The 24,371-nt window shown below is 47.0% G+C and overlaps 2 protein-coding genes across 8 annotated transcripts in view; one reads left to right on the top strand and one right to left on the bottom strand.

Moving 5' to 3' along the window:
- Nucleotides 1-24,371, bottom strand: part of enah (ENAH actin regulator) — a 582,073-nt gene that overhangs the window by 331,504 nt on the left and 226,198 nt on the right. The window lies entirely within an intron of this gene.
- LOC139267489 (uncharacterized) lies at nt 8,242-15,784 on the top strand. The gene is made up of 2 exons (XM_070885878.1): nt 8,242-8,836; nt 13,532-15,784. Exon 2 carries the CDS (start codon nt 13,690-13,692, stop codon nt 14,989-14,991), a length of 1,302 nt encoding a protein of 433 aa, XP_070741979.1. The 5' UTR covers nt 8,242-8,836; nt 13,532-13,689; the 3' UTR covers nt 14,992-15,784.

Raw genomic sequence — 24,371 nt, 5'->3', positions numbered from 1 at the left:
AATGTTCCCGATGTTGGGGAAGTCCAGAACCAGGGGTCACAGTCTAAGGATAAGGGGTAAGCCATATTGGACCGAGATGAGGAGAAACATTTTCACCCAGAGAATTGTGAACCTATGGAATTCTCTACCACAGAAAGTGGTCGAGTCCAGTTTGATGGAGATATTCAAAAGGGAGTTAGATGTGGCTAAAGGGATCAGTGGGTATAGAGAGAAGGCAGGAGTGGGGTACTGAAGTTGCATGATCAGCCATGATCATATTGAATTTTTTTTTGGCTAACTTTCAAAAATAGCAGGCACAACCAAGCCAATCCTGTTCTCAATCGACATCCATCCCCATGTGTGGACTCAACAGAAGATAATCAGGGGTGGGAACCCCTGATTTTTACCTTCCCAAGACAAGGAGTCCAATTGAGGCTAACTGTAATGCCTCAAGTTTACCTAACACCCCACAATCTTAGAATTGAATTTGGGACCTTTGGGTCTGAACAGCTTGTTTTTTTTTGTTAAAAAAGCTATAAATTTATCCCCGTGTCTTCAGTAATTTCCCAGTTGACCCTACTACTCAGCAGTTCAACCAACACATATAGCTGTCCTGTTTAAAATGGTGTTACTGCTCAGCAGACATTGGAGTAACTATCAGATCACCAGAGATTCAGCTGATCCACTTACAAGTAGAAATACGAACACAAGTAGGCCATTTGGCGCATCATGGTTCCGGTGCCATTTTGTAAGTCATGGCAGTTTTATTTCTTCAATTCCAATTTCCTATCCTCTCTCCATATCCCTTAAAACCCTTACTTCTCAAATATCAATCTGCCTTTTAAATACCTCTACTGATCTGAATCCATGGCTTTCTGGTATGACATGGTGCGCTCCACATATTCAACTATGAAGAAGCTTTTCCTGGATTTGCTTTTACCCAGCTTACTCAAGATCACAACAACCATGGACCAGTTAATAACACAAGGACAAAAGACATGGCTTGCATCATTACTCAAACAAGCTGCCATAATTATTAAATACAATTCTAAAATTCTAGTGGCCTATACCCTGTGCAGACTTTTCCCAAATAGATGCCCAGGACATTTAGTCCACACTTTCTACTCAATTACACAGTTGTTAAGACAGCGGCACTATTCAGCAATAATTGCAGTTCACACGAAAGTGCAAAAACCATTAGTAAATTAAATAATGTTTCAATGTTGTACAGTATAACAATTCCTTTATCTACTCAAGGCACACGAGAAGTGCAGAAAGATTCCTCAATAAATCAAGATTACTGTAACAAATGACATCACAAATGCAGTATACTCCAACCGAAACAGAAGTTCTCAAGTCAAATCAGTTCCAGCTGTTCCCTCTTTCCAGTCAAACCATTAAATTATACACCAGAAATCAGCTACTTTTTAGTTCCATTGGTACAAGTCATTCAAGCATTGATAGCAGCAATTCAAATCCCGTTTCTCGCATCAAAGGAAATTACAACAGTTTGGAATACTTGACATGACTTGCTTATTTAGAAAAGGGCTCCAAATTGGCATCCGTGTTTCCTACGTAATAGAAGTGACTACACTTCCTTTCAGTTTATCGGGGCAGCTTCCTTTTTTTATTTCCTAGTCACCTTTTGGTATTTCTGAATATGCGGCCACTGCAGGAAGGAGGAGGAAGAGCGGCTTTTGAGGGGGGGGGGGGGGGGGGGGGGGAAGGAGAGAGAAAGGGGAGGACTGGCATTTATATAGCACCGTAAACGACCTCTCAAAGCGATTTACAGCCAATTAAGTCCTTTTTGAAGTATAATTAATCACTTTTGTAATGTAGGAGGAAAGGAATGGTAGCATAGTGGCTGAGTTACAGAAGAACATAAGAAATAGGAGGAGTAGGCCATACGACTCCTCGAGCCTGCTGTGCCATTTAATACGATCATGGCTGATCCGATCATAGACCCAGATCCACTATCCTGCCCACTCCCCATAACCCCTTATTCCCTTATCGGTTAAGAAACTGTCTATTTCTGTCTTAAATTTATTTAATGACCCAGCTTCCACAGCTCTCTGAGGCAGTGAATTCCACAGATTTACAACCCTCAGAAGAAATGCCTCCTCATGGGCGGCCCCTTATTCTAAGATTATGCCCTCTAGTTCTAGTCTCCTCCATCAGTGGAAACATCCTCTCTGCATCCATCTTGTCAAGCCCCCTCATAATCTTATACGTTTCAATAAGATCACCTCTCATTCTTCTGAATTCGAATAAGTAGAGGCCCAACCTACTCAACCTTTCCTCATAAGTCAACCCCCTCATCTCCAGAATCAACTTAATGAACCTTCTCTGAACTATCTCCAAAGTATATCCTTTCTTATATATGGAAACCAAAACTGCACGCAGTATTCCAGGTGTGGCCTCACCAATACCCTGTATAATTGTAGCAAGACTTCCCTGCTTTTATACTCCATCCCCTTTTCAATAAAGACTAAGATACCATTGGCCTTCCTGATCACTTGCTGAATCTGCATACTCACCTTTTGTGTTTCATGCACCAGGACTCCCAAGGCCCGCTGAACTGCAACACTTTGCAATTTTTCTCCATTTAAATAATAACTTACTCTTCGAATTTTTTCTGCCAAAGTGCAGAACCTCACACTTTCCAACATTATACTCCATCTGCCAAATTTTTGCCCACTCACTTAACCTGTCTATGTCCTTTTGCAGGTTTTGTGTGTCCTCCTCACATATTACTTTTCCTCCCATCTTTGTATCGTCAGCAAACTTGGCTACGTTATACTCGGTCCCTTCATCCAAGTTGTTAATATAGGTTGTAAATAGATGGGGTCCCAGCACTGATTCCTGCTGCACCCCACTAGTTACTGATTGCCAACCGAGAATGAACCATTTATTCCGACTCTCTGTTTTCTGTTAGTTAGCCAATCCTCTATCCATGCTAATATATTACCCCCAACCCCGTGAACTTTTATCTTGTGCAGTAACCTTTTATGTGGCACCTTGTCAAATGCCTACTGGAAGTCCAAATACACCACATCCACTGGTTCACTCTGTTTGTTACATCCACAAAGAATTCCAGCAAATTTGTCAAACAGGACTTCTCCTTCATAAATCCATGCTGACTATGCCTGACTTGGAAAAGCATAATTCAATGTCCTGCTACTGCTTCTTTAACTCTAACATTTTCCCAACCACAGATGTTAGGCTAACTGGTCTATAGTTTCCTGCTTTTTGTCTGCCTCCTTTTTTGAATAGGGGCATTACATTTGCAGTTTTCCAATCTGCTGGGACCTCCCCAGAATCCAGGGAATTTTGGTAAATTACAACCAATGCATCCACAATCCCTGCCGCTACTTCTCTTAAGACCCCAGGATGCAAGCCATCAGGTCCAGGGGATTTATCTGCCTTTAGGACCTGTTATATTATTGAGCACCACCTCCTTAGTGATTGTGATTGTATTGAGTTCCTCCCCCCTTATAGCCCCTTGACTATCCACTGTTGAGATATTTTTAGTGTCCTCTACCATAAAGACTGATACAAAATATTTGTTCAGAGTTTCTGCCATCTCCATCTTCCCCATTACTAATTCCCTGGTCTTGTCCTCTAACGGACCAACATTTATTTTAGTCATTTTTATATACCTATAGAAACTCTTGCTATCTTTTTATACTTCATGCTAGTTTACTTTCATAGTCTATCTTCCCTTTCTTAATCATTTTTTGAGTCATTCTTTGCTGGCTTTTAAAAGCTTCCCAGTCTTCTGTCCTCCCACTAGTTTTGGCCACTTTGTATGCCCTTGTTTTTAATTGGATACCATCTTTTTATTTATTTAGTTAGCCACAGATGGCTATCTTCTTTTATACCCTTTCCTCCTCACTGGAATATATTTTGAGTTATGAAATATCTCCTTAAATGTACGTCATCAACCGTCCTACACTTGAATCTATTTTCGCAGTCCACTTTAGCCAACTCCAACCTCATACCTTCATAGTCTCCTTTACTTATGCTTAGTTCGCTGGTTTGAGATCCAACTTTCTTGCTCTCCATCTGAATTTGACATTCAACCATGCTATGATCGGTCACTCATTCCAAGGGGATCCTTTACTGGGAGATTGTTTATAATACTGCCTCATTACACAGGACCAGATCGAAGTTAGCCTGCCCCCTGCTTGGTTCCGTTACATACTGCGAAAGGAACCCATCCCTTATGCACTCTATGAACTCATCCTCAAGGCTACCCTGACCAATTTGATTTGTCCAATCAATATGGAGGTTATTGCTGTTCTCTTTTTATTAGCCCCCACTATTTCTTGGTTTATACTCCGACCAACAGAGTTGGCCTATAGACTATGCCCACCAATGACTTTTTTCCATTATTCCTCATCTCCACCCAAACTGTTTCAACATCCTGATCATTTGAGCCAATATCGTTTCTCACAATTGGTGATTCCATCCTTTATCAACAGAGCTACCACACCTCCTTTTCCTTTCTGTCCTTCTGAATTGTCAAGTACCCCACGGCAACTGGGGAATTTAGTTCAGCTAATTAAGTAATTAGCTGGAATGGAATAAAAAGCTAGAGTCAGTAATGGTAACCATGAAACTACTGGATTATCGTAAAACCCCATCTGATTCACTAATGTCTTTTAGGGAAGGAAATCTGCTGTTCTTATCAGGTCTGGCCTATATGTGACTCCAGACCCACAATATAGTTGACTCTTAAATGCTCTCTGAAATGGCCGAGCAAGCTACTCAGTTGCAACAAACCGCTACAAAAAACACTAAGAATAAAACTGGACGGACCACAGGCTTCAGACATGATAATGGCACATCCAGCCCAGTCAACTCTGCCTGCAAAGTCCTCCTTGGGAGAGCTGTCCCACAAACTAGTTAAGCAACAGCCTGAGTCATACATACAGGTTGAGCGTCCGAAATCCGGAGTTCCAAAATTTGGAATGTTCCGGAATCCGGCCCGATCCGTGCTGGGTCAACCAGAAAATGTTCCAGAATCCACCCCCCCAACCCCTCCTGGGTCACCGGCGACCTCGCCCCTGCCTCGGAGTGGAAAGGGGGGGGGGACGGGGGGAGAAGAGAGAGAGAGGGAGGACAGACAGGGGACGGGGGGGGAAAGAGAGAGAGAGAGGAGAGAGAGAGAGAGAGAGAGAGAGAGAGAGAGAGAGAGAGAGAGAGAGGGGGAGAGAGAGAGAGAGAGAGAGAGAGAGAGAGAGAGAGAGAGGACAGACAGGGGAGGGGGGAAGGGAGGGAGGACATGGGGGGGGGGGGGGGGGGGGGGGAGGGAGAAGAGAGAGGAGAGACCGGGGGAGAGACGGACACACACGACACCAAGTTTTGCGGGTGGGGGGAGGGAGACGGAGTGTGTGGGGAGGAAAGACGGAGTGCCGGGGGGGGGGGGGGGGGGGGGGAGGGGGAAGAGAGAGAGAAGAGACGGACGGACGGGGGAGAGAGAAGAGATGGGGGGGGTGGGGAAAAGAGAGACACGGAGGGGGGGGGGGAAGAGAGAGAGAAGAGACAGGGGGGAGGGGGCGGAGAGAGAGAAGAGACAGGGGGGAGCGGAGAGAGAGACGGGGGGGGCGGGGGAGAGAGAGAGAAGAGACGGGGGGGGGAGAAAGAGAGAGAGAGAGTCCGGGCCGGGGGGGGGGGGCGGAGAGAGAGAGAGAGAGAGACGGGTGGGGGGGGGGGAGGGGGCGCGGAGAGAGAGAAGAGACGGGGGTGGGGGGGGGGAAGAGAGAGAGAGAGAAAGAGACGAGATGGACGGGGTGCAGAGAGAGAAGAGATGGGGGGGGGGGGGAGGGAAAGAGAGACGGAGTGGGGGAGGGGGAAGAGAGACGGAGTGGGGGGAGGGGGAGAAGGAGTGGGAAGGAGTGGGAGGAGGAGTGGGGGGGAGGGGGAAGAGAAGGAGTGGGAAGGAGGGGGAGAAGGAGTGGGGGGGGGGAGAGACGGAGTGGGGGGGGGGGAGACGGAGACGGAGTGGGGGTGGGGGGGAGACGGAGTGGGAAGGAGGGGGAGAAGGAGTGGGGGGGGGGGAGAGACGGAGTGGGGGGGGGAAGAGACGGAGTGGGGGGGGGGGAGACGGAGACGGAGTGGGGGGGGGAGACGGAGACGGAGTGGGGGTGGGGGGGGAGAGACGGAGACGGAGTGGGGGTGGGGGGGGAGAGACGGAGACGGAGTGGGGGTGGGGGGAGGGGGAGACGGAGACGGAGTGGGGGGGGGAGGGGGAGACGGAGACGGGGGGCGTAAGACGGAGACGGGGGGCGTAAGACGGAGACGGGGGGCGTAAGACGGAGACGGGGGGCGTAAGACGGAGACGGGGGGCGTAAGACGGAGACGGGGGGCGTAAGACGGAGACGGGGGGCGTAAGACGGAGTGGGGGGGGGGGGGGAGAGACGGAGTGGGGGAGGGGGGAGAGACGGAGTGGGGGGGGGGGAAGAGACGGAGTGGGGGGGGAGAGAGACGGAGTGGGGGGGGGGGGAGAGAGACGGAGTGGGGGGGGGGGGAGGGGGAGTGGGGGAGGGGGAGAAGGAGTGGGGGAGGGGGAGAAGGAGTGGGGGAGGGGGAGAAGGAGTGGGGGAGGGGGAGAAGGAGTGGGGGAGGGGGAGAAGGAGTGGGGGAGGGGGAGAAGGAGTGGGGGAGGGGGAGAAGGAGTGGGGGAGGGGGAGAAGGAGTGGGGGAGGGGGAGAGAAGGAGTGGGGGAGGGGGAGAGAAGGAGTGGGGGAGGGGGAGAGAAGGAGTGGGGGAGGGGGAGAGAAGGAGTGGGGGGGGGAAGAGGGAGAAGGAGTGGGGGAAGGAGGGGGAGGGGTGGAGGTGGAGGAGATGAGAGAGAGAGAGAGAGAGAGAGAGAGAGAGAGAGAGAGAGAGAGAGAGAGAGAGAGAGAGAGAGAGAGATGGATGGGGGGTGGGAAGAGAGAGAGAGAAGAGACGGGGGGGGGGGGGGAGAGGAGAGACGGATTTGGGGGGGGGGGGGAGAACGGAGTGGGGGCGGGGGGGGGGGAGAACGGAGTGGGGGCGGGGGGGGAGAGACGGAGTTGGGGGGGGAGAGATGTAGTTTGGGGGGTGGGGGGGGCGGGAAAGAGACGGGAGGCGGCGCAGAGCAGAGCTGGGGGGCGGAGCAGAAGTGGGGGGTGCAACGAAGGGTGGTGTAGCTGAAGTTGGGTGGGGGGGCGGAGGGGGCAAAGCAGAAGATAAGGAGAGGTGGTGGTAAGTTAGAATAGGAGAGGATGAAAGAGACGACGACAAAGGCAGTAAAATAACGATGGGGAAAGAGGACTGTTTTTATCAAGCACCTTTCAGGACTTCTTCAGACCTCAAAACACTATTACCTTTGAATTATTTTTTGAATAATGTTGTTAGCTGGACAAAAGCTGCAGCCAAACTGTGTGCCAAAATTAGCAACAAATGAATGACTAGTTGATCTATTTTGGAGAGATTAGTTGAGGGATAAATGTTGCTCAGGGATGCATGTAAAAATCTCTGCTCCTTTTTGAAAAACTCTGGGGTTCTTTTACAGTCATGCAGTCCGTTTAAAAGGCATCACAAAACTTATGCTATTCCAAAGCACTTAACACATCCAAATAAAGTTATATAACTGTGAAGGCATAGGACAACACATTTGCAGCAAGCAAAAATAGAAAAGCACTTAAAGAAATTCACGAACATTGACAAACTGAAGTCAATGATATTGCAGCTTCAAAATGTTTTGTCAGTTAATTTCACCCAGCTGGGTTAAACTGTACATAAACAATTCAATATAAAAAATTATCTAGGCTAGTAATTTCAAATTAATGGTGGCTTCCTCAAATACTGATGGCAGCACAAATTGAAACAGCTGTAAATAGACCTGCTGGTATTCCAGTACTCCATTATTTTGACTGGAAAACAGACCATCACTTCAACTGCATGTCAGGATTGACAGGCCAATTGAATGGTTGGTTCACCGCATTGTGTCTATCTGCCTCTGACTCAGCATTAGGATTTTCTCTCGAGCATGCATTACTACAGCAGGTTTTCTCTTCATAAATCAAGTATTCCTCTATTTTCTTCTGAAAAAATGTTGAATCATTAAGACTTCTTGTGGTATGTTGAGTCATTGAGTATATTAAATGCATTCTTGAATCAACACAGGCAGCCTAAAAGCTCTCGAGACAGAGTACTGGTGAGAATGTGAAAAAGGATTGTGAAAGTGGTAGATGGCTAGAGAAGGTAGCAAAAAGATGGAGATCATGGGAAAATGGCTAAAAGAAAATGTCAAGCTGCGATATTTGCCCTGTCGAGACAAACTAAGGATTACTCAGAGTTGTGGTCAAACACGAGTTACGTGAAAAAGCAAAAGTCAGACATGAGTCAGACGAGGGGCTGCTATATCCAGCCATGAAATAGGGAAGTGTGATGAGATTCGAAACAATAAACACATCCCTGGAGCCCGCCCTATTTGGAGAGTTGCTAGCCTGCAATTGGGTATGCTATGGGGGAAATGATTGTATAAACTAAGTGTCACTCAAATGTGTTCTGCTTTAACGATGTATAAGTGTTGAGTTTTTGTACTGTTACGTAGCTTGTCAGGACAGAGGTGGACAAACTCGACTCAAGTGTGTTCCCCTTTATCTTAACAGGTCCCGGCCGGGAGATTCTCTAATAAAGGTCTTATGTTGCTAAGTCTAAAAGTGTTCGTGTGTCAGTGAATTCGCTGAAACAGATTGAAGGGAAAAGAATCCAGTATCAACATTTGGTGTCAGAAGTGGGATCTCAACGGACGACTGCCGAAAACTTGCGAATTAAGAGCTAGACTAGCCTTGGACGAGACGAGAGGAAAATGGCCACTGGAGTAAGTATAATTTCAATACTGCTCCAGTTTCCTCCGGTTTCAAAAGTCTGAGGAAAGTTTAGCCACTCGCTGGTTCTCAGGTGGTGTCTGAACGAGATCCATGTCAATCTGGCGAACACGTTTTAAATTTAGTAAATAGAGAATCGGGAACCTAGAAAAAGAAAGAGTGGGTTAGAGGCCCAAGTAAAGAGTGGATTAGAGGCCCAAGTAAAGAGTGGGTTAGAGGCCCAAGTAAAGAATTGTCGTGCTGCGTCACGAACAGGCTGTGTGGGTTCGAGGCCCCAGGAAATAAAGAATCGCGCGAACCGCGTAGGGAAATGCGGAGGTTAGGGAATTACGTAAAATTAAGCTGCGGGACTGTGTAAATTTTAAATTGTACTTACGCCAGGTGCGGTGTCGATCTTGTATATCACTTGGTCCACCTAGGCTCTGGGTAAGCTAAACTGAGATCACCACGGCGCGGCGTGGGGGACGATTCGGATTAATTAGGACCCCGATCCAACGTGCGGCGACACAAGGATGGGTAATTTAGATAAAACTACGAATTCCCTGAAAGGTCATGGATCCAAAAAAAAAAGAATCTTGTGAACGTCTGTTTTAAATGCTTGTATGATTTTTACTGTGAATGAGAAAGCTTGTGTTGTGGAAACCGGGGAGTTGTGGTTTGCTTTAGCTCCACCCACTTTTTCAAACAGTGAAAGTTTTTTTTAAACCCTTCGTAGTGTTGTCCTGTATGTGGGAAGTTTAAGAGTGTGAACCTTATTGAATTACGTATAGTCGGATGATAAGTTACGGAGCCAGGAAATGCACAAAGGATAGGTTTATTGAGTAAAAACAAAATATATGGTCCCGGTGGTTAAAAAAGGATAAGGATTTAATAGCCAAATGGAGACAGTACTGTCAAAAGCTGAAAGATGAGTCCCTTCTGTCAAGCTGGCAGGAGAACGTCACTAAACTAGGGCTGTCCTTGACAGAAGGAGGACATGTTAAAACTGTAGATGTCTTAAAGAAAGAGTGCGCGCACGAGAAACATAGTAAGAGTTTCCCTGGGACCTCTGAGAAGGGTACCGATAGACCACGTGGTCGAATGGTTGGTTTTGCATTGACCGAGGCTGATGATGAATTTGATGAATGGTCACTGATTCGGCGCCCAACCCCAACAGCGCCTCCCGCAGCACCGGGCCCCTCACCACGGTCCCCTTCCCGCCGACCTCCACCCTACACTCCGGCGGTAGGAGGTGATGATAACCGTAACCCCACACCAATGAACCGACAAGCCCAGACGGACTCTTCCTCTTCAGATAGTGACTCAAGTCCTCAGTTCACCGACCCTGTGGCCGGTAGGACCAGATCTAAGACTAAAGGACGTAACCTGATCGTTCAGACCCCTAGTCCAGAGAGGCGATGCGGGCACTCTCATCAGCCCCGCTCTCAGTCTGAACTTCGAGGCCATCAGCAACGACCCACTCGTCATAGCCGAAGCTCCAGCATTAGTTCTACAGGCTCGGAGTGCTCTTCAGATAGAGAAACGGCCTCAGGAAATAATACTTCTGTCCAGAAAACTAGGGTAGGAACTCGGCAGTTCCCAGTTCGACCCATGCCAAATCCAGATGCAGCACAGGCTGCGGATCACCCCACCATAAATGTATATGTACCCTGGAAGCCGCATGAGATTATGGCTATCCTGGCTACAATACCAGATCGAAAGAAGGAACCTGTCAAGTTTATAGATCGCCTCCGACTCACCATTGGAGTTTATAATGCGGAATCGAGAGACTTGTGGTCCTTAGTGCAGCAGACCCTGAGCCCGACTGAACACATCCGGTTCTTAGAAATTTTGAGGCGACCCACCCACAATGAGTTAGTGACTACTCATCCTTTAGACGCGGATCGTCTAGACGCCATTTTCAATGCTCTCAGCAAGACCCTTCAGAAGCCCATCAGTATGGCAGTAGTGTTAGAGACTAAACCCAAACGAGAAGAAACTGCCGATGAATTCATGGAAAGATTTATTGAAATATACAGAGGTCAATCAGGAGATAATGCCTTCAGGGCAGGGGACAATTCACCTCAATTCTGCGCTATTCTACTTCAGTGCCTGCCCTATTCGATTGTTCACGCTATCCGGACAAATAATATGAATTGGGCAGATAACAGTAGAGCCCAAATGGAAAGAGCGGTAAAATATTATTGGCAGGAGAAGAAAGGAGGGGAAGGAGGAGGCACACCCCTGACCCGGGTCAAAACCGAATATGTGACTAGAAAGGAAGAACCCCCACGGAGAGGACCCTGGTCCGACCCGAGGGGATACCAGCTGGAACCACAGTACTGTGTGAAGGGATGGGTGGGTAACCAAGGATACGGATATACCCAACACCCAAATGGCCCAGGGCCCTGCTAATTACAGACCGCCCTACTGTCCCCGGCCTTGTATGGGAAGAGGTCGGGGCTGGGAAAGACGAGATGAATGCTTTAATTGTGGGCAAGAAGGACAGTGGAGTAGAGAGTGTCCCTCCCGTCGGTACGAAAGAGGAAGAGGAGGGGGGCAAGGGGGGAAGAGGACGGGAACCTTACACTAACAACCCCTTTGGCCAACCGTCCCCCGATTACGTAGCTTGATTGTGCAGGGACCCTCCCCGGATGACGAACCAATTTGCCAGTTTCCAGTCCCTAGCACGGCCAAACAGATGCGGCAGTGGTTGGGGATGATCAATTACTGTAGATCCTGGATCCCTAAAGGTTGCCCTGATGACTAAGCATCTCACACCATACACAACTAAAGAAGGCAGCTTTGAAATAGAAGCCACAGACGTTCAAGCCTTTAAGGAACTGCAAGCTCCGGCTTTGGGCCGACCCCTTTATGACCGGCCCTTTCAACTGTACTGCACAATCTTGAAAGACTGTGCCACTGCTGTGTTAACTCAGAAACACGGGGATAAGCATAGGCCTGTTGCCTATTACTCTTCCAAAATAGACCCCGTTGCCTTGGGGCACCCTGTATGTACCCAAATATTAACCGCTATCTACAATAGCCTTCAATCCGCTGCCAACATTACCCTCCAGCAGGATATTGTTGTGTACACCTCTCACTCCGTAGCTGCCCTCCTGGGCCAACTGCAGACTCAACACCTTACCATGGCCAGGCAAAGCAGATACGAGATCTACCTACTGAATAATCCTAAGCTTACCTTTCGGCACTGTACTGCCATTAATCCGGCCTGTTTTCTTACTGAGCCACCCCAAGATGAGGAAGAACCCAGTCATGATTGTTTATCTTTAATTCAGGAGGCCTCATCGGTCAGGGAAGATTTAGTTGACGTACCAATGGAAGACCCAGACTGTATTATGTATGTTGACGAAAGTTCTTCTATTAATCCAGAAGATACACGAATCTCAGGATACGCCATAGTAAACCAGGAGAATCAGGTCTTGGAATCTGCCGCTTTTGAAATCGCCTATTCTGCTCAACAAGCTGAACTATTCGCCCTCACCCGAGCCTGTATTTTGGCCAAAGACCTCAAAGTCAATATCTATACCGACTCTAGGTATGCCTTTGGGGTGGCCCATGATTTCGGACAGTTATGGAAAAATAGGGGATTCCTAACCTCACAGGGGAATGAGATATCCCATTAGCAACTAGTATCAGATTTGTTGCAAGCCCTCATGCTCCCTAAATATATTGCTATTGTCAAGTGCACTGCCCACACGACCGGAAACTCTCCGGTTGATATAGGAAACCGCTGTGCTGACAGAGAGGCTAAAAAGGCCTCTCGTGGACAACAAATGGTAGTGCCCAGAATGATAAGTCAAACTAAAAATCCTGCCAAGGATAAGTTAGCCTCGGAAAAACCAATGCCAACCATCCAAGATGTCATTAAAGCACAGGAGGACGCTCCTGAAAAAGATAAACTGTTGTGGAAAGATTATGGATGTACTTATGACAATGTTTCTAAACTCTGGACCACTCCCGCGGAACAGACTTGCATGTCTGACGAGTTGGCTCTATGGGTTATTGAATGTATGCATTTTGCTACTCATTGTGGAGCGAGGACAACAAGTGACACACTTTTGGCCACTTGGTGGCACCCTAGACTCCAGATGATAGCCCAGAACATCAGCAGTCGTTGCCTTGTTTGCCAACAGCATAATCCAGGGAAGGGAGTCCCCTGTGATTGGGGTAAGACGCCCCTACCAGAAGGCCCCTTTGAGACCTTACAGTTGGACTACATTGAGTTGCAAAAAGTTCAGTGTTACAATATGTGTTAGTAATAGTAGATGTGTTTAGCAGATGGATTGAAGCCTACCCTACCCTGGACAATAAGGCTCAAACTGTTGTTAAGGTGTTAATGAGAGAAATTGTTCCTAGATATGGTATCCCAGCTCGACTGATGACCACCAATGTTCTTTCTCTGACTCCGGCTCTGCGACTAGCTCACAACCAGGTTCGAGAGGCTCACCTCGACCTCCCAGTTTTACCCGAATCATCCCTCGTGGCACCAGGGAAGTATGTCCTGATTAAGAAATGGATTCGAAAGGGACTAGAGCCACAATGGGAGGGCCCTTTCAGGTGTTACTCACTACCCCCTCCGCAGCTAAGGTTGAAGGGAGAAGTGCCTGGGTTCACTTGCACCACTGTAAACTGGCTACTACATAAGCCTATGTTATCAGCCGTCCTAACCCTTGTTTCTGTTCCAGACTTCCTCTCCATCATAGCTGAATAAACCACATCCTTGGGGCAGGAAGAAAAACGCCAAGAACACAGGAAAAGAAAGGAACAAACAGACTTAGCTGTTTTTGATTTGTCCTTATCTTATTGTTAACTAATGTATAGTATCGTCTAAAATTATTTAAACATGTGTAAGCTAGCAGGTGTATTTGTGCTATCTTGTGCTATCCTAGCAGAATTAGAAGGGCTACAGGATAACTTATTTTATCAGACCCATACCCGATTGCATGGCAATCGAACTGTGTGTTACCCACTAGCCCAATCAGTCGAGGCCCTGTTCGTGGCCACCCCTGGGTGGACTCCCCGCGACTTATACATGGCAGATACCTCGGACGCACCCTGTGAGGGACAAACGGGCGAATATAGAAAGGGTATACCGGGAAGATGTGTGGAATTAATAGACTCCATGAATCCTGAGTGCAGGGGATCCCAGGGAAAGAACGGAGCGGTATGCTCGGACATTGCAAGCTACCCGCTTTGCTTCTCAGGACAAGGGTGGGGTTGTGTATATGCCCTGGTCCCCGGGAACGCCACCTGTGTGCAGACGCAGTGTGCCCTTCAGCACTGTCGAGTGCGTAAGGGCCAGTTTACCTGTACCTGTAACGAGCAAAGATGCCTGAACGTGACCGCAGGAAGGCAAGTTATCTGCGGTCAGTGTAACGGAACTCATGTCAGCTCAGAAACATGGGCATACCCGTTTGATGCTTACCAATTGGTAGGATCAGGCTCAAATTCAAGGGAACCGAGCAATTGGTGGTATAAGCAGTTCACGAGTGTTAGCAACACTAACGTAAAGTGTTATAGAGCTAAGGAAGGATTTGTGTTCCTCCTTAATGGTACCTTTAAGACAGCCACACCGACCCTCCCGGTCCTCTTTGCAGTAGGAACTATAGGACCACTCACAGTCCCATGCCCCAAAAGGGGGCATACCCGGAAAAGGATAGTAACACGGGCCATCAGTAAGGAATTCTGTGCCGATTGGGAGGATCCTATCACGCTAGGATCATCACTCGGCTATGGGTTCCTTGGGGCCCTGTCTGTAGGTGGATCGGCAGGGGTAATTAGTGCCAAAAATAGGAACTACCTTATTTGCGGATTGACCATTTTGGGCAATAGCACATCTAAGGGACTGGATGCCATTAACCGAGAGCTGTCTGAACTAAGATTGTATACGCAGCAAACCCGCTATGCCGTAGATTATCAGCTGGCCCAACAAGGAGGAGTGTGCACCATTATAGGGGACAAATGTATAACACATGTAACGGATGAATCATACAATATCACCCAAGCCATTGATGCCATAAGAAAGCAGCTGGATGAGTTTAGGCAAGGCCCAGAGAAAGGAGATGGTTGGTTAGATTGGTTACTCGGAGGATCATGGGGATCCTATTTACTCGAGAATCAAGAAGAGTATGAGAAACAAGAATGAGAAACAAGAATGCGAACAGCTGAATGCGATACTCCTGGAATAATCACCAGAGTTATCATAGAATGATAAAAGGGGGGAATGAGAATGTGAAAAAGGATTGCGAAAGTGGTAGATGGCTAGAGAAGGTAGCAAAAAGATGGAGATAGGGAATCATGGGAAAATGGCTAAAAGAAAATGTCAAGCTGCGATATTTGCCCTGTCGAGACAAACTAAGGATTACTCAGAGTTGTGGTCAAACACGAGTTACGTGAAAAAGCAAAAGTCAGACATGAGTCAGACGAGGGGCTGCTATATCCAGCCATGAAATAGGGAAGTGTGATGAGATTCGAAACAATAAACACATCCCTGGAGCCCGCCCTATTTGGAGAGTTGCTAGCCTGCAATTGGGTATGCTATGGGGGAAATGATTGTATAAACTAAGTGTCATTCAAATGTGTTCTGCTTTAACGATGTATAAGTGTTGAGTTTTTGTACTGTTACGTAGCTTGTCAGGACAGAGGTGGACAAACTCGACTCAAGTGTGTTCCCCTTTATCTTAACAGGTCCCGGCCGGGAGATTCTCTAATAAAGGTCTTATGTTGCTAAGACTAAAAGTGTTCGTGTGTCAGTGAATTCGCTGAAACAGATTGAAGGGAAAAGAATCCAGTATCAACACTGGAATCTGAAAGCGATTGGCTTCAAATCCCAGCCTCCAGAGTAATTCAAACCACAGAATTCTGAGTAGTACTGGTTTTAGCAGGGCCACAGTACGGACCGCTTCAGAGTGGCTGCTGATGGTTGCAAGATATTCCACCTCCGATAGGAAAACCATAATTTGCAAAAACCAATACTCTCAAAAGAGAAAGTAGAGCAAATCCAAAGGCAGTCACAATATTGAGAAGGAAATGCACCGACAAATAGCACTAGAATAAAGTCACCAAAAAAAAGAAGAGTCTGACAAAAACTGAAAATGCCTAAAATGTATAGGTCAGTTAGCACCAGAACAGATAATATTGCATTGTGAGCCTTCAGTATTAACTTGCCTCTCTCAAATAGGACTCAACAGAAGCTAATTAGGAGAGCCTACCATCAGCAAGGGCAGACACAGACGGCGAGGTCCAACACTGCCTCCAGTGTGCCAGCGCAGTCTTCCGTCGCCTGAGGAAGTGTGTTTTTGAAGACCAGGACTTCAAATCTGGCACCAAGCTTATGGTCTCCACAGGGCAGCAGTGATATCGCCCTCCTAGATGGCTCAGAGACGTGGACCATATACAGCAGACATCTCAAAGTGCTTGAGAAGTACCACTGCAAGAGGATAGATGTACCGTCCGTGTCCTCGCTCAAGCCAACATCTCCAGCATTGAAGCACTGACCACACTTGATCAGCTCCGCTGGGCAGGCCACATTGTCCGCATGCCCAACACAAGACTCCCTAAGCAAGCACTCTACTCGTAACTCCTACATGGCAAGTGAGCCCCAGATGGACCGATTAAATGTTTCAAGAACACCCTCAATGCCTCCTTGATAAAGTGCAAGTGGACAACTTGGACCATTACCCATACCTTGGGAGCCTCTTATCAACAAGAGAAGACATTGATGACGAGATCCAACACCGCTTCCAGTGCGCCAGTGCAGCGTTCGGAAAAGGGTGTTTGAAGACCAGACCCTCAAAACTGTCACCAAGCTCACGGTCTACAGGGCTGTAGTAATACCTGCCCTCCTGTATGGCTCAGAGACATGGACCATGTACAGTACACACCTCAAGTTGCTGGAGAAATATCACCAATGATGTTTCCGCAAGATCCTGCAAATCTCCTGGGAGTACAGCGCACTAACGTTAGTGTCCTCGACCAGGCCAACATCCTCAGCATTGAAGCACTGATCACACTCGATCAGCTCCGCTGGGCAGGCCACATTGTTCGCATGCCTGACACAAGACTCCCAAAGCAAGCGCTCTACTCGGAACTCCTACATGTCAAGCGAGCCAAAGGTGGGCAGAGAAAACGTTTCAAGGACATCCTCAAAGCTTCCTTGGTAAAGTGCAAACATCCCCACCAACACTTGAGTCCCTGGCCAAAGACCACCCTAAGTGGTGGAAGTGCATCCGGGAAGGCGCTGAGCACCTCGAGTCTCATCGTCGAGACCATGCAGAAACCAAGCGCAGGCAGCGGAAAGAGCGTGCGGCAAACCAGTCCCACCCACCCGTTCCTTCAACCACTGTCTGTCCCACCTGTGACAGAGACTGTAATCCCCGTATTGGACTGTTCAGTCACCTAAGAACTCATTTTGAGAATGGAAGCAAGTCTTCCTCGATTCAGAGGGACTGCCTATGATGATGATAAAAGTGCAACATCCCCACCTGCACCTGGGAATCCCTGACCCAAGACCGCACAAAATGGAGGAAGAGCATCTGGGAGGGCGCTGAGCACCTCGAGTCTCGTCGCCGAGAGCATGCAGAAATCAAGCACAGGAGCGTGCGGCAAACTAGGCTCCCCATCCATCCTTTCCTTCAACCCACTTGTGACAGAGACTGTAATTCCCGCATTAGATTGTACAGCCATCTGAGAACTCACTTTTAGAGTGGAAGCAAGTCTTCGATTTCGAGGGACTGCCTATGATGATGAATTAGGATTGGAAAAATGTGCACTAAAATTAAGGACTTTAAAAGAACATAAACACAAGCTGTTTCCCCCAAACACTGGAATTTTCCAATTGACCCTCACATTATGAACGCAATTACCTTAGACAATACTGCAGCTACTGTTTTCCATTAACCTGAATGTCCCCCTCTAAACCTCAACAAAAAACAACTAGTTGCTGATTTCGATTCTTACTCGATAGCACACTGCCACTGCATCCATTTGTGTCATATTTCGCAGACTGTTAGCTTACTCTCGAGACTGAAAATGGGGCGACCAGTACTAAATAGCCTCTTCTCCTCCCCTCTCCCAACCAAAAAGACGGGATTTAAAAACGTTATTCTTATAATTCAAGCTTCAAGTACACTTATCCATCAAGTGGCTGCCCAGGAGCCTGTACAAATTCAATGCTATTCAAAAGGAAATAGTGACAGATGGAGTAATAGGGCACAGTATATGGGGAAGAACATGGTGAAACACAAACATCCCACATTTTCTCACATGTGCAGCTCATTCTCACATTGAGCACAAGACACATCATGAAAAATCTGCACGTACAGAATATCCTCACCACAAAGGGAGAGTGTGTAAAATCTGCACTCTCCTTTAGCTCTTGCTCAATGATGCACAAATCTGAGGCTGCAAAAAAAGTACCGAATGCCAATGTAGAAGAAAAGCACGGGCTGCTTGGAATTCAAGTGACTCAGAAGAAATAATAACGAATCCATAACTCTGCAAACTATACATGCAGTAAATCCAGAAATACAGATTGTTCTTGCACCAACAAAAACAGGTACATTCTCACAAATACAATAAAAAATACCTGCACCATAAAGTCGTCTTTTGTGCTGACAAAAAGGAAAAGTAATCAGTTTGAAAATGAATTATGCACTCGAGTCAGCATCTGGGCATAGAGCCCAGAATGTGTTATTCGTGTGAAGTCCACAAGGGGAGAAATTGTGTAAGCTTAACAAATACAGGTCCTGAATCACAAGTTCAAGCAATGAACCTTTTTAATCAGCTGACAGAGGTTACACGGGACAAAAAATTCTTTAAAGACTCATGCATCCATCAACTGTAATATAAAAATAAACTTTACTGGGTACTTCTGCTGATAAGATTTGATACTGTTACAATTACGAAGTTCTTCTTTGAGGCACTGCACAGTTGAAGTCACTTTACAATCAAAGGAACAGGTTTTGGATGGAAACAGGAGAGGAATGAGTTTCCCTTTGTCACAACTCTGTCAATGAAAGGCTAGCGAGGGGCGATGTCTGAAATCTGGAAACATCGGGACCGAGCCTGTTCCAGTTATTTCAGGATTTTGGAAAGTTTGCCTGGGTTGAGGTAAAAAAAAAAGGGGATGGGGGGGTGGGGAGGAAAGAGAAGAGAGGGGTCACACGGTCGAGGCGGGGGAGTCTGGATTTCGGAACATTTTCCTGTTTCCAGGCGACCCTGCCACGGATCAGCCCAGTGTCCAGATTACTGGAACTTTCTGAACTTCGGAACTCCGGATTTCGGATGCTCAACCTGTGCTACGCACTCCAGAGTCTGATTGGGGAAACTTAACTATACAGCTAGTCGATTTCTTGAGTCAAGATCAATTGAGGTCTTCAGGTCAAGCAGGATATCATTTAGCCAGGACAGCTTGATTTAATTTAGTTCCCAAGTCATCTATTCTGTCAGTTTTATATTTATTATAAGTTTCTTTATCCACATTTATAATGAAAATTACCCATTTCTGTTAAATAGATAATGGGAACCTAAATAACGAACAGTTTCTTGGAAATCAAAGTTTTGTTTCGTCGGAGACTTAAAAATGGTGGGAGCAGACTCAATCACGGCTTTAGAAAGGGAATTGTATAAGTACCTGAAGGAAAAAGATGTGCAGGGCTATGCGGAAAGAGCGAGGGAGTGGGTCTAGCTGAAGTGCTCTTCCAGAGAGTCGGCACGGGCTCAATGGGCCAAGTGGCTTCCTTCTGTGCTGTAACCATTCCATGATTCTATAAAAATGATTCAACTCCTTCGGATTTCAACAGAACAGTACAGTCGTATATCCTCATTTATTGTCCAGTTTGTAAAAAGGAGACAGAATTAACCTGTGTAATTACAAACCACAAGTATACCTTGGGGCTCCCCATGCTTCAGGAGAAATATCAAATTATCCACTTCGGTAGGCAAAATAGAAAAGCAGAAGATTTTTTTAAAATGGAGAGAGATTGGGAAAAGTTGGAATTCAGAGGGACGGCACACATCACAGAAAGTTAACGCACCGGTACAGTAAGCAATTGGAAAGCAAATAGTATGTTGGCCTTTATTACAAAAGGATTGGAGCATAAAAGTGTAAAGAAGTCTTGCTGCAATTTATAGGGCCTTGGTGGGACCACACCTGGAGTACTGTGTACTGTTTAATCGTTCTTAGGATGTGGGGCTCGCTGACAAGGCCAGCATTTATTGCTCATCCATTCATAAGAAATAGGAACAGGAGTAGGCCATACGGCCCCTCGAGCCCGCTCCGACATTTAATAAGATCATGGCTGATCTGATCATGAACTCAGCTCCACTTCCCTGCCCGCTCCCCATAACCCCTTATCTTTTAAGAAATTGAATAAATTTAAGACAAAAATAGACAATGTCCCAGCTTCCACAGCTTTCTGAGGCAGCAAATGCCACAGATTAACAACCCTGAGAAAAGAAATTTCTCCTCATCTCAGTTTTAAATGTGCGACCCCTTATTCTAAGATCATGCCTTCTAGATCTAGTCTTCCCCATCAGTGGAAACATCCTCTCTGCATCCACCTTGTCAAGCCCCCTCATAATCTTATACGTTTCGATAAGATCACCTCTCATTCTTCTGAATTCCAATGAGTAGAGGCCCAAACCACCATCTAACAGCCACGGGTCAGGAGTGTGATGGAATGCTCTCCACGTGCCTGGATGGCTGCAGCTCCAACAACACTGAAGAAGCTCGACACCATCCAGGACAAAGCAGCCCGCTTGATCGGCACCCCATCCACCTCCTTAAACATTCACGCCCTCTACCACCGGCGCGCTGTGGTGTGTGCCATCTTTGCCCTCGAGGTGGTGGTGGTGAGCCGCCTTCTTGAACCGCTGCAGTCCTTGTGGTGAAGGCACTCCCACAGTGCTTTTAAGGAGAGTTTTCCAGGATTTTGACCCAGCGAAGGAATGGCGATATATTTCCAAGTAAAGATAGTGTGCAACTTAGAAGGGAACTTGCAGGTGATGGTGTTGCCACGTGTCTGCTGGCCCTGTCCTTCTAGGTGGTCGAGGCTGTGGGCCTGGGAAATGCTGCAGTAACATTCTGTAGACGGCACATACCACAGCGTGCCGGTGGTTGAGTGAGCAAATGTTGAAGGTGGTGGATGGGGTGCCAATCAAGCGGGCTGCTTTGTCCTGGACGGTATTAAGCTTCTTCAGTGTTGTTGGAGATGCACTCACCCAGGCAAGTGGAGAGCATTCCATCACACTCCTGATCATGCCTTTTAGATGGTGGAAAGGCCTCGGACTGTCAGGTGAAACTCACCGCAGAATACCCAGCCTCTGACCTTTAAGGGCAGGCTAAATAAGCATATGAGGGAGAAGGAAATAGAGGGTTATGCTGAGAGTTAGATGAGGAGACTCGAGCGGAACATAAAATGCCAGCATGGACTGGTTGGGCCGTGTGTGCTGTATATCCTATGGAAAAATAAAACAATAACCTGAAAAAATCCAAATAAAAATCCAGAAAGTTTTTTTTTTTAAATACAAGGTCAAAATTGCAAACTTTAAAACGAAAAACCAAAATCTCAAGCATTTGCACCCAAGAAAACTATTAATATGCAGAAATTGAGATGTACACGGTATGAAACTGAACTAAAGTAACTCCTTACCCAAGAAAGGATATACTTGCCTTAGAGGGCATGCAACGAAGATTCACTGGACTAATTCCTGGGATAGTCCTACGAGGAGAGATTGAGTAGACTCGGCTTATATTCCCTCGAGTTTTGATGAATGACAGGGTAGCTGCTGGGAGAATGTTTCCCCTGACTGGAGAGTCTAGAACCAGGGGTCACAGTCTCAGAATTAGGGATTGGCAATTTAGGACTGAGATGAGGAGGAATTTCTCACTCAGAGGATGGTGAATCTTGAAATTTTCTACTCCAGAGGGCTGTGGAGGCTCAGTCATTGAGTATATATATTCAAGACAGAGATCAATAGATTTTTGGATATTAAGCGAACTAAGGGATATGGGAAGAGTGCGGGAAGGTTGTGTTGAGGTAAGTCAGCGATGATCTTACTGAATGGTGGAGCTGACACAGAGGGCTGAATGGCCTACTCCTGCTCGTATTTCTTTTATGTTATGACACGCAGGGTGTCTGTAGAATAAAAATTGCGCTTCCTGATATTACCAAAAAAGCACTTAGTGACACCCGATAGATGGTTTATACAGAACAAAGGTCCCAACTTAAATATCCCTGTGTCAATGTTGAATAAGAGGATCTTGGCCAAGGCAACAGTTGAGGTGCCACAATTGGCCTGAGCAGTGCTGCACAAGGGAGTGGGGGTGTTCTAATTCTGGCCTCGTGCATCCCTGATTTTAAGCACTCAGCTATTAATGGCCGTGCCTTCGGCTGACTAGAACCTAAGCTCTGGAATTCTCTTCCTAAACCTCACCCCTCTCTACCTCCGCTCCTTAAAACCTACCTTTTTGATCAAGCTTTTGGTCGTCTGCCCTAATTTCTCCTTGTGGTTAGTTGTCAAATTTTGTTTGACAACACTCCTGTGAAGTACCTTGGGACGTTTTATGTTAAAGGCGCTATATAAATATAAGTTGTTGTTGGGTATTGGAGTGAGAGGGATAGAAGAATCAATCGTGGGTCTCCCTCCTGTTTCAGTAAAATGCATGTATGTGTATGGTGGGAGTGCAGCATCAGGCTTGATTGCTATACTCTCCACAACCAGACTACCAACACTAACCACCAAGCTCACATATGGAGAACTGCTGCTCATGTAAGATACCCGAGAGCACATAGAACCAATGCCCTAGCCAGTGCCTTTAAAAAGAGAAAATAGTTTTATTTTTTATTTTTTAAGTTATCGAAGTTAAAGTATATGGAAATCAAATAGCATTATCAGAGGGCATATTGTTCATGTTCTGTGTTATTTTTGCCACAAATAAGTTAAAGTTCCTTTTGAAAAATGTATGATTTTAAACAGCATGGAAACACGTCCAATATGATTTCAGTAATGGCAAGTATCTTCTGCTATAAAATCTAATAGAAACCCTATCATGGTATTTTGTACTAAATTCTGGACTGCACTGGGGTATTTGTTCAGTGTGCATGTCTCTAGGTATTTTGCACTTTACATGACACTAATTGTAGTAATCAGTCAGTCTGCCATTATTCAAGTACTACACTAAATTTAAGTCAAAGGTGAGCAGTCACTGTGGGATTCCTCAGGAGAACCACACATGCAATGCAATTTAATCTTCCTGTACTGGGACAAATCAGATTTACTGGTGAACTAGATCAACTCAAAGCTGCTAGAAACGTTCTAAAATCACTAAGGAATTGAAGATGATGATCAGACAAGGCCATTTGAGAGTAGCGAAAAATACTTAGGGAGTACATTGTAATTTGATGTATAATATACATCCTTCTTGCTACATGCTAGACTATAAAAACACTGTATCCCTTCATTTGATATAGTCTTTACTTGGAATAGCATTTAAAATACAAATTGAGCGTCCGAAATCCAGAGTTCTGAAATTCGGAATGTTCTGAAATCCGGACACCAGGCCGATCTGTGACGGGGTCGTCCGGAATCCGGAAAATGTTCCGAAATCTGGACATTTTTTTTTTTAAACCATTTATCACAGCGAGTTGGGCCTAGGGAGGGGGGAAAAAAAAAACATTTTTCCAAAAAACAAAAAATAAAATTCAAAAAACATTCACAAAATACTTACTAAATCACTGAAAAAGATTTTAAAAATAAAAACTTTAACTTACCTTTTTTTGCAGGTCTTCTTCAACGCAAATTTTTTCCCTAGTCGCCGACCTCCGACCCCCGACCCATAGCCAACGCTGCTGTACCCAAACCACTGACCTCTGACCCGCTGCCGAACCGCCAACCCGACCCGCAGCCAAGCTGCCGAACCCGGAACTGTCGACCCCTGACCTGCAGCCAACGCTGCCGAACCCGGAATCACCAACCCCTGACCCGCAGTCTATGCCACCGCCCCCCCCCCGCCGCCCCCTTACCTCGGCCCAGACGTTTCCAGATTTGGGACGATGGAAAGACATAGAAACATAGAAAATAGGTGCAGGAGCAAGCCATTCGTCCCTTCTAGCCTGCACCACATTCCGAGATCTGGAAATACCCAAAATCCAGAACGGGGTGGGGGGGGGGGGGGGAGGAAAGGGACAGGGGGGGGGGGAAAGGGACGGGGGGGGGGGGGGAGGGGGAGGAGGAGGAAAAGGAAAGGGGGGGGGGGGAGAGGAGGAAAAGGACAGGGTGGGGGGGGAGGAAAGGGACAGGGACGGGGGGGGGGAGGAGGAAAGGGACGGGGGGAGGGGGAGGAGGAGGAAAAGGAAAGGGGGGGGTAGAGGAGGAAAAGGACAGGGTGGGGGGGGGGGGGAGAAAGGGATAGGGACAGGGGGGGGAGGAGGAAAGGGGGGGGGGGAGGGACAGGGGAGTGGAGGGAAAGGGACAGCGGGGAAGGGGGGGGGGGGGAAGGAAAGGGACGGGGGGGGGGAGGAG

Source organism: Pristiophorus japonicus, chromosome 7, assembly GCF_044704955.1.
Source record: "Pristiophorus japonicus isolate sPriJap1 chromosome 7, sPriJap1.hap1, whole genome shotgun sequence".
NCBI classification, from domain to species: Eukaryota; Metazoa; Chordata; class Chondrichthyes; family Pristiophoridae; genus Pristiophorus; species Pristiophorus japonicus.
This window is presented reverse-complemented; position numbering and strand designations above follow the sequence as displayed.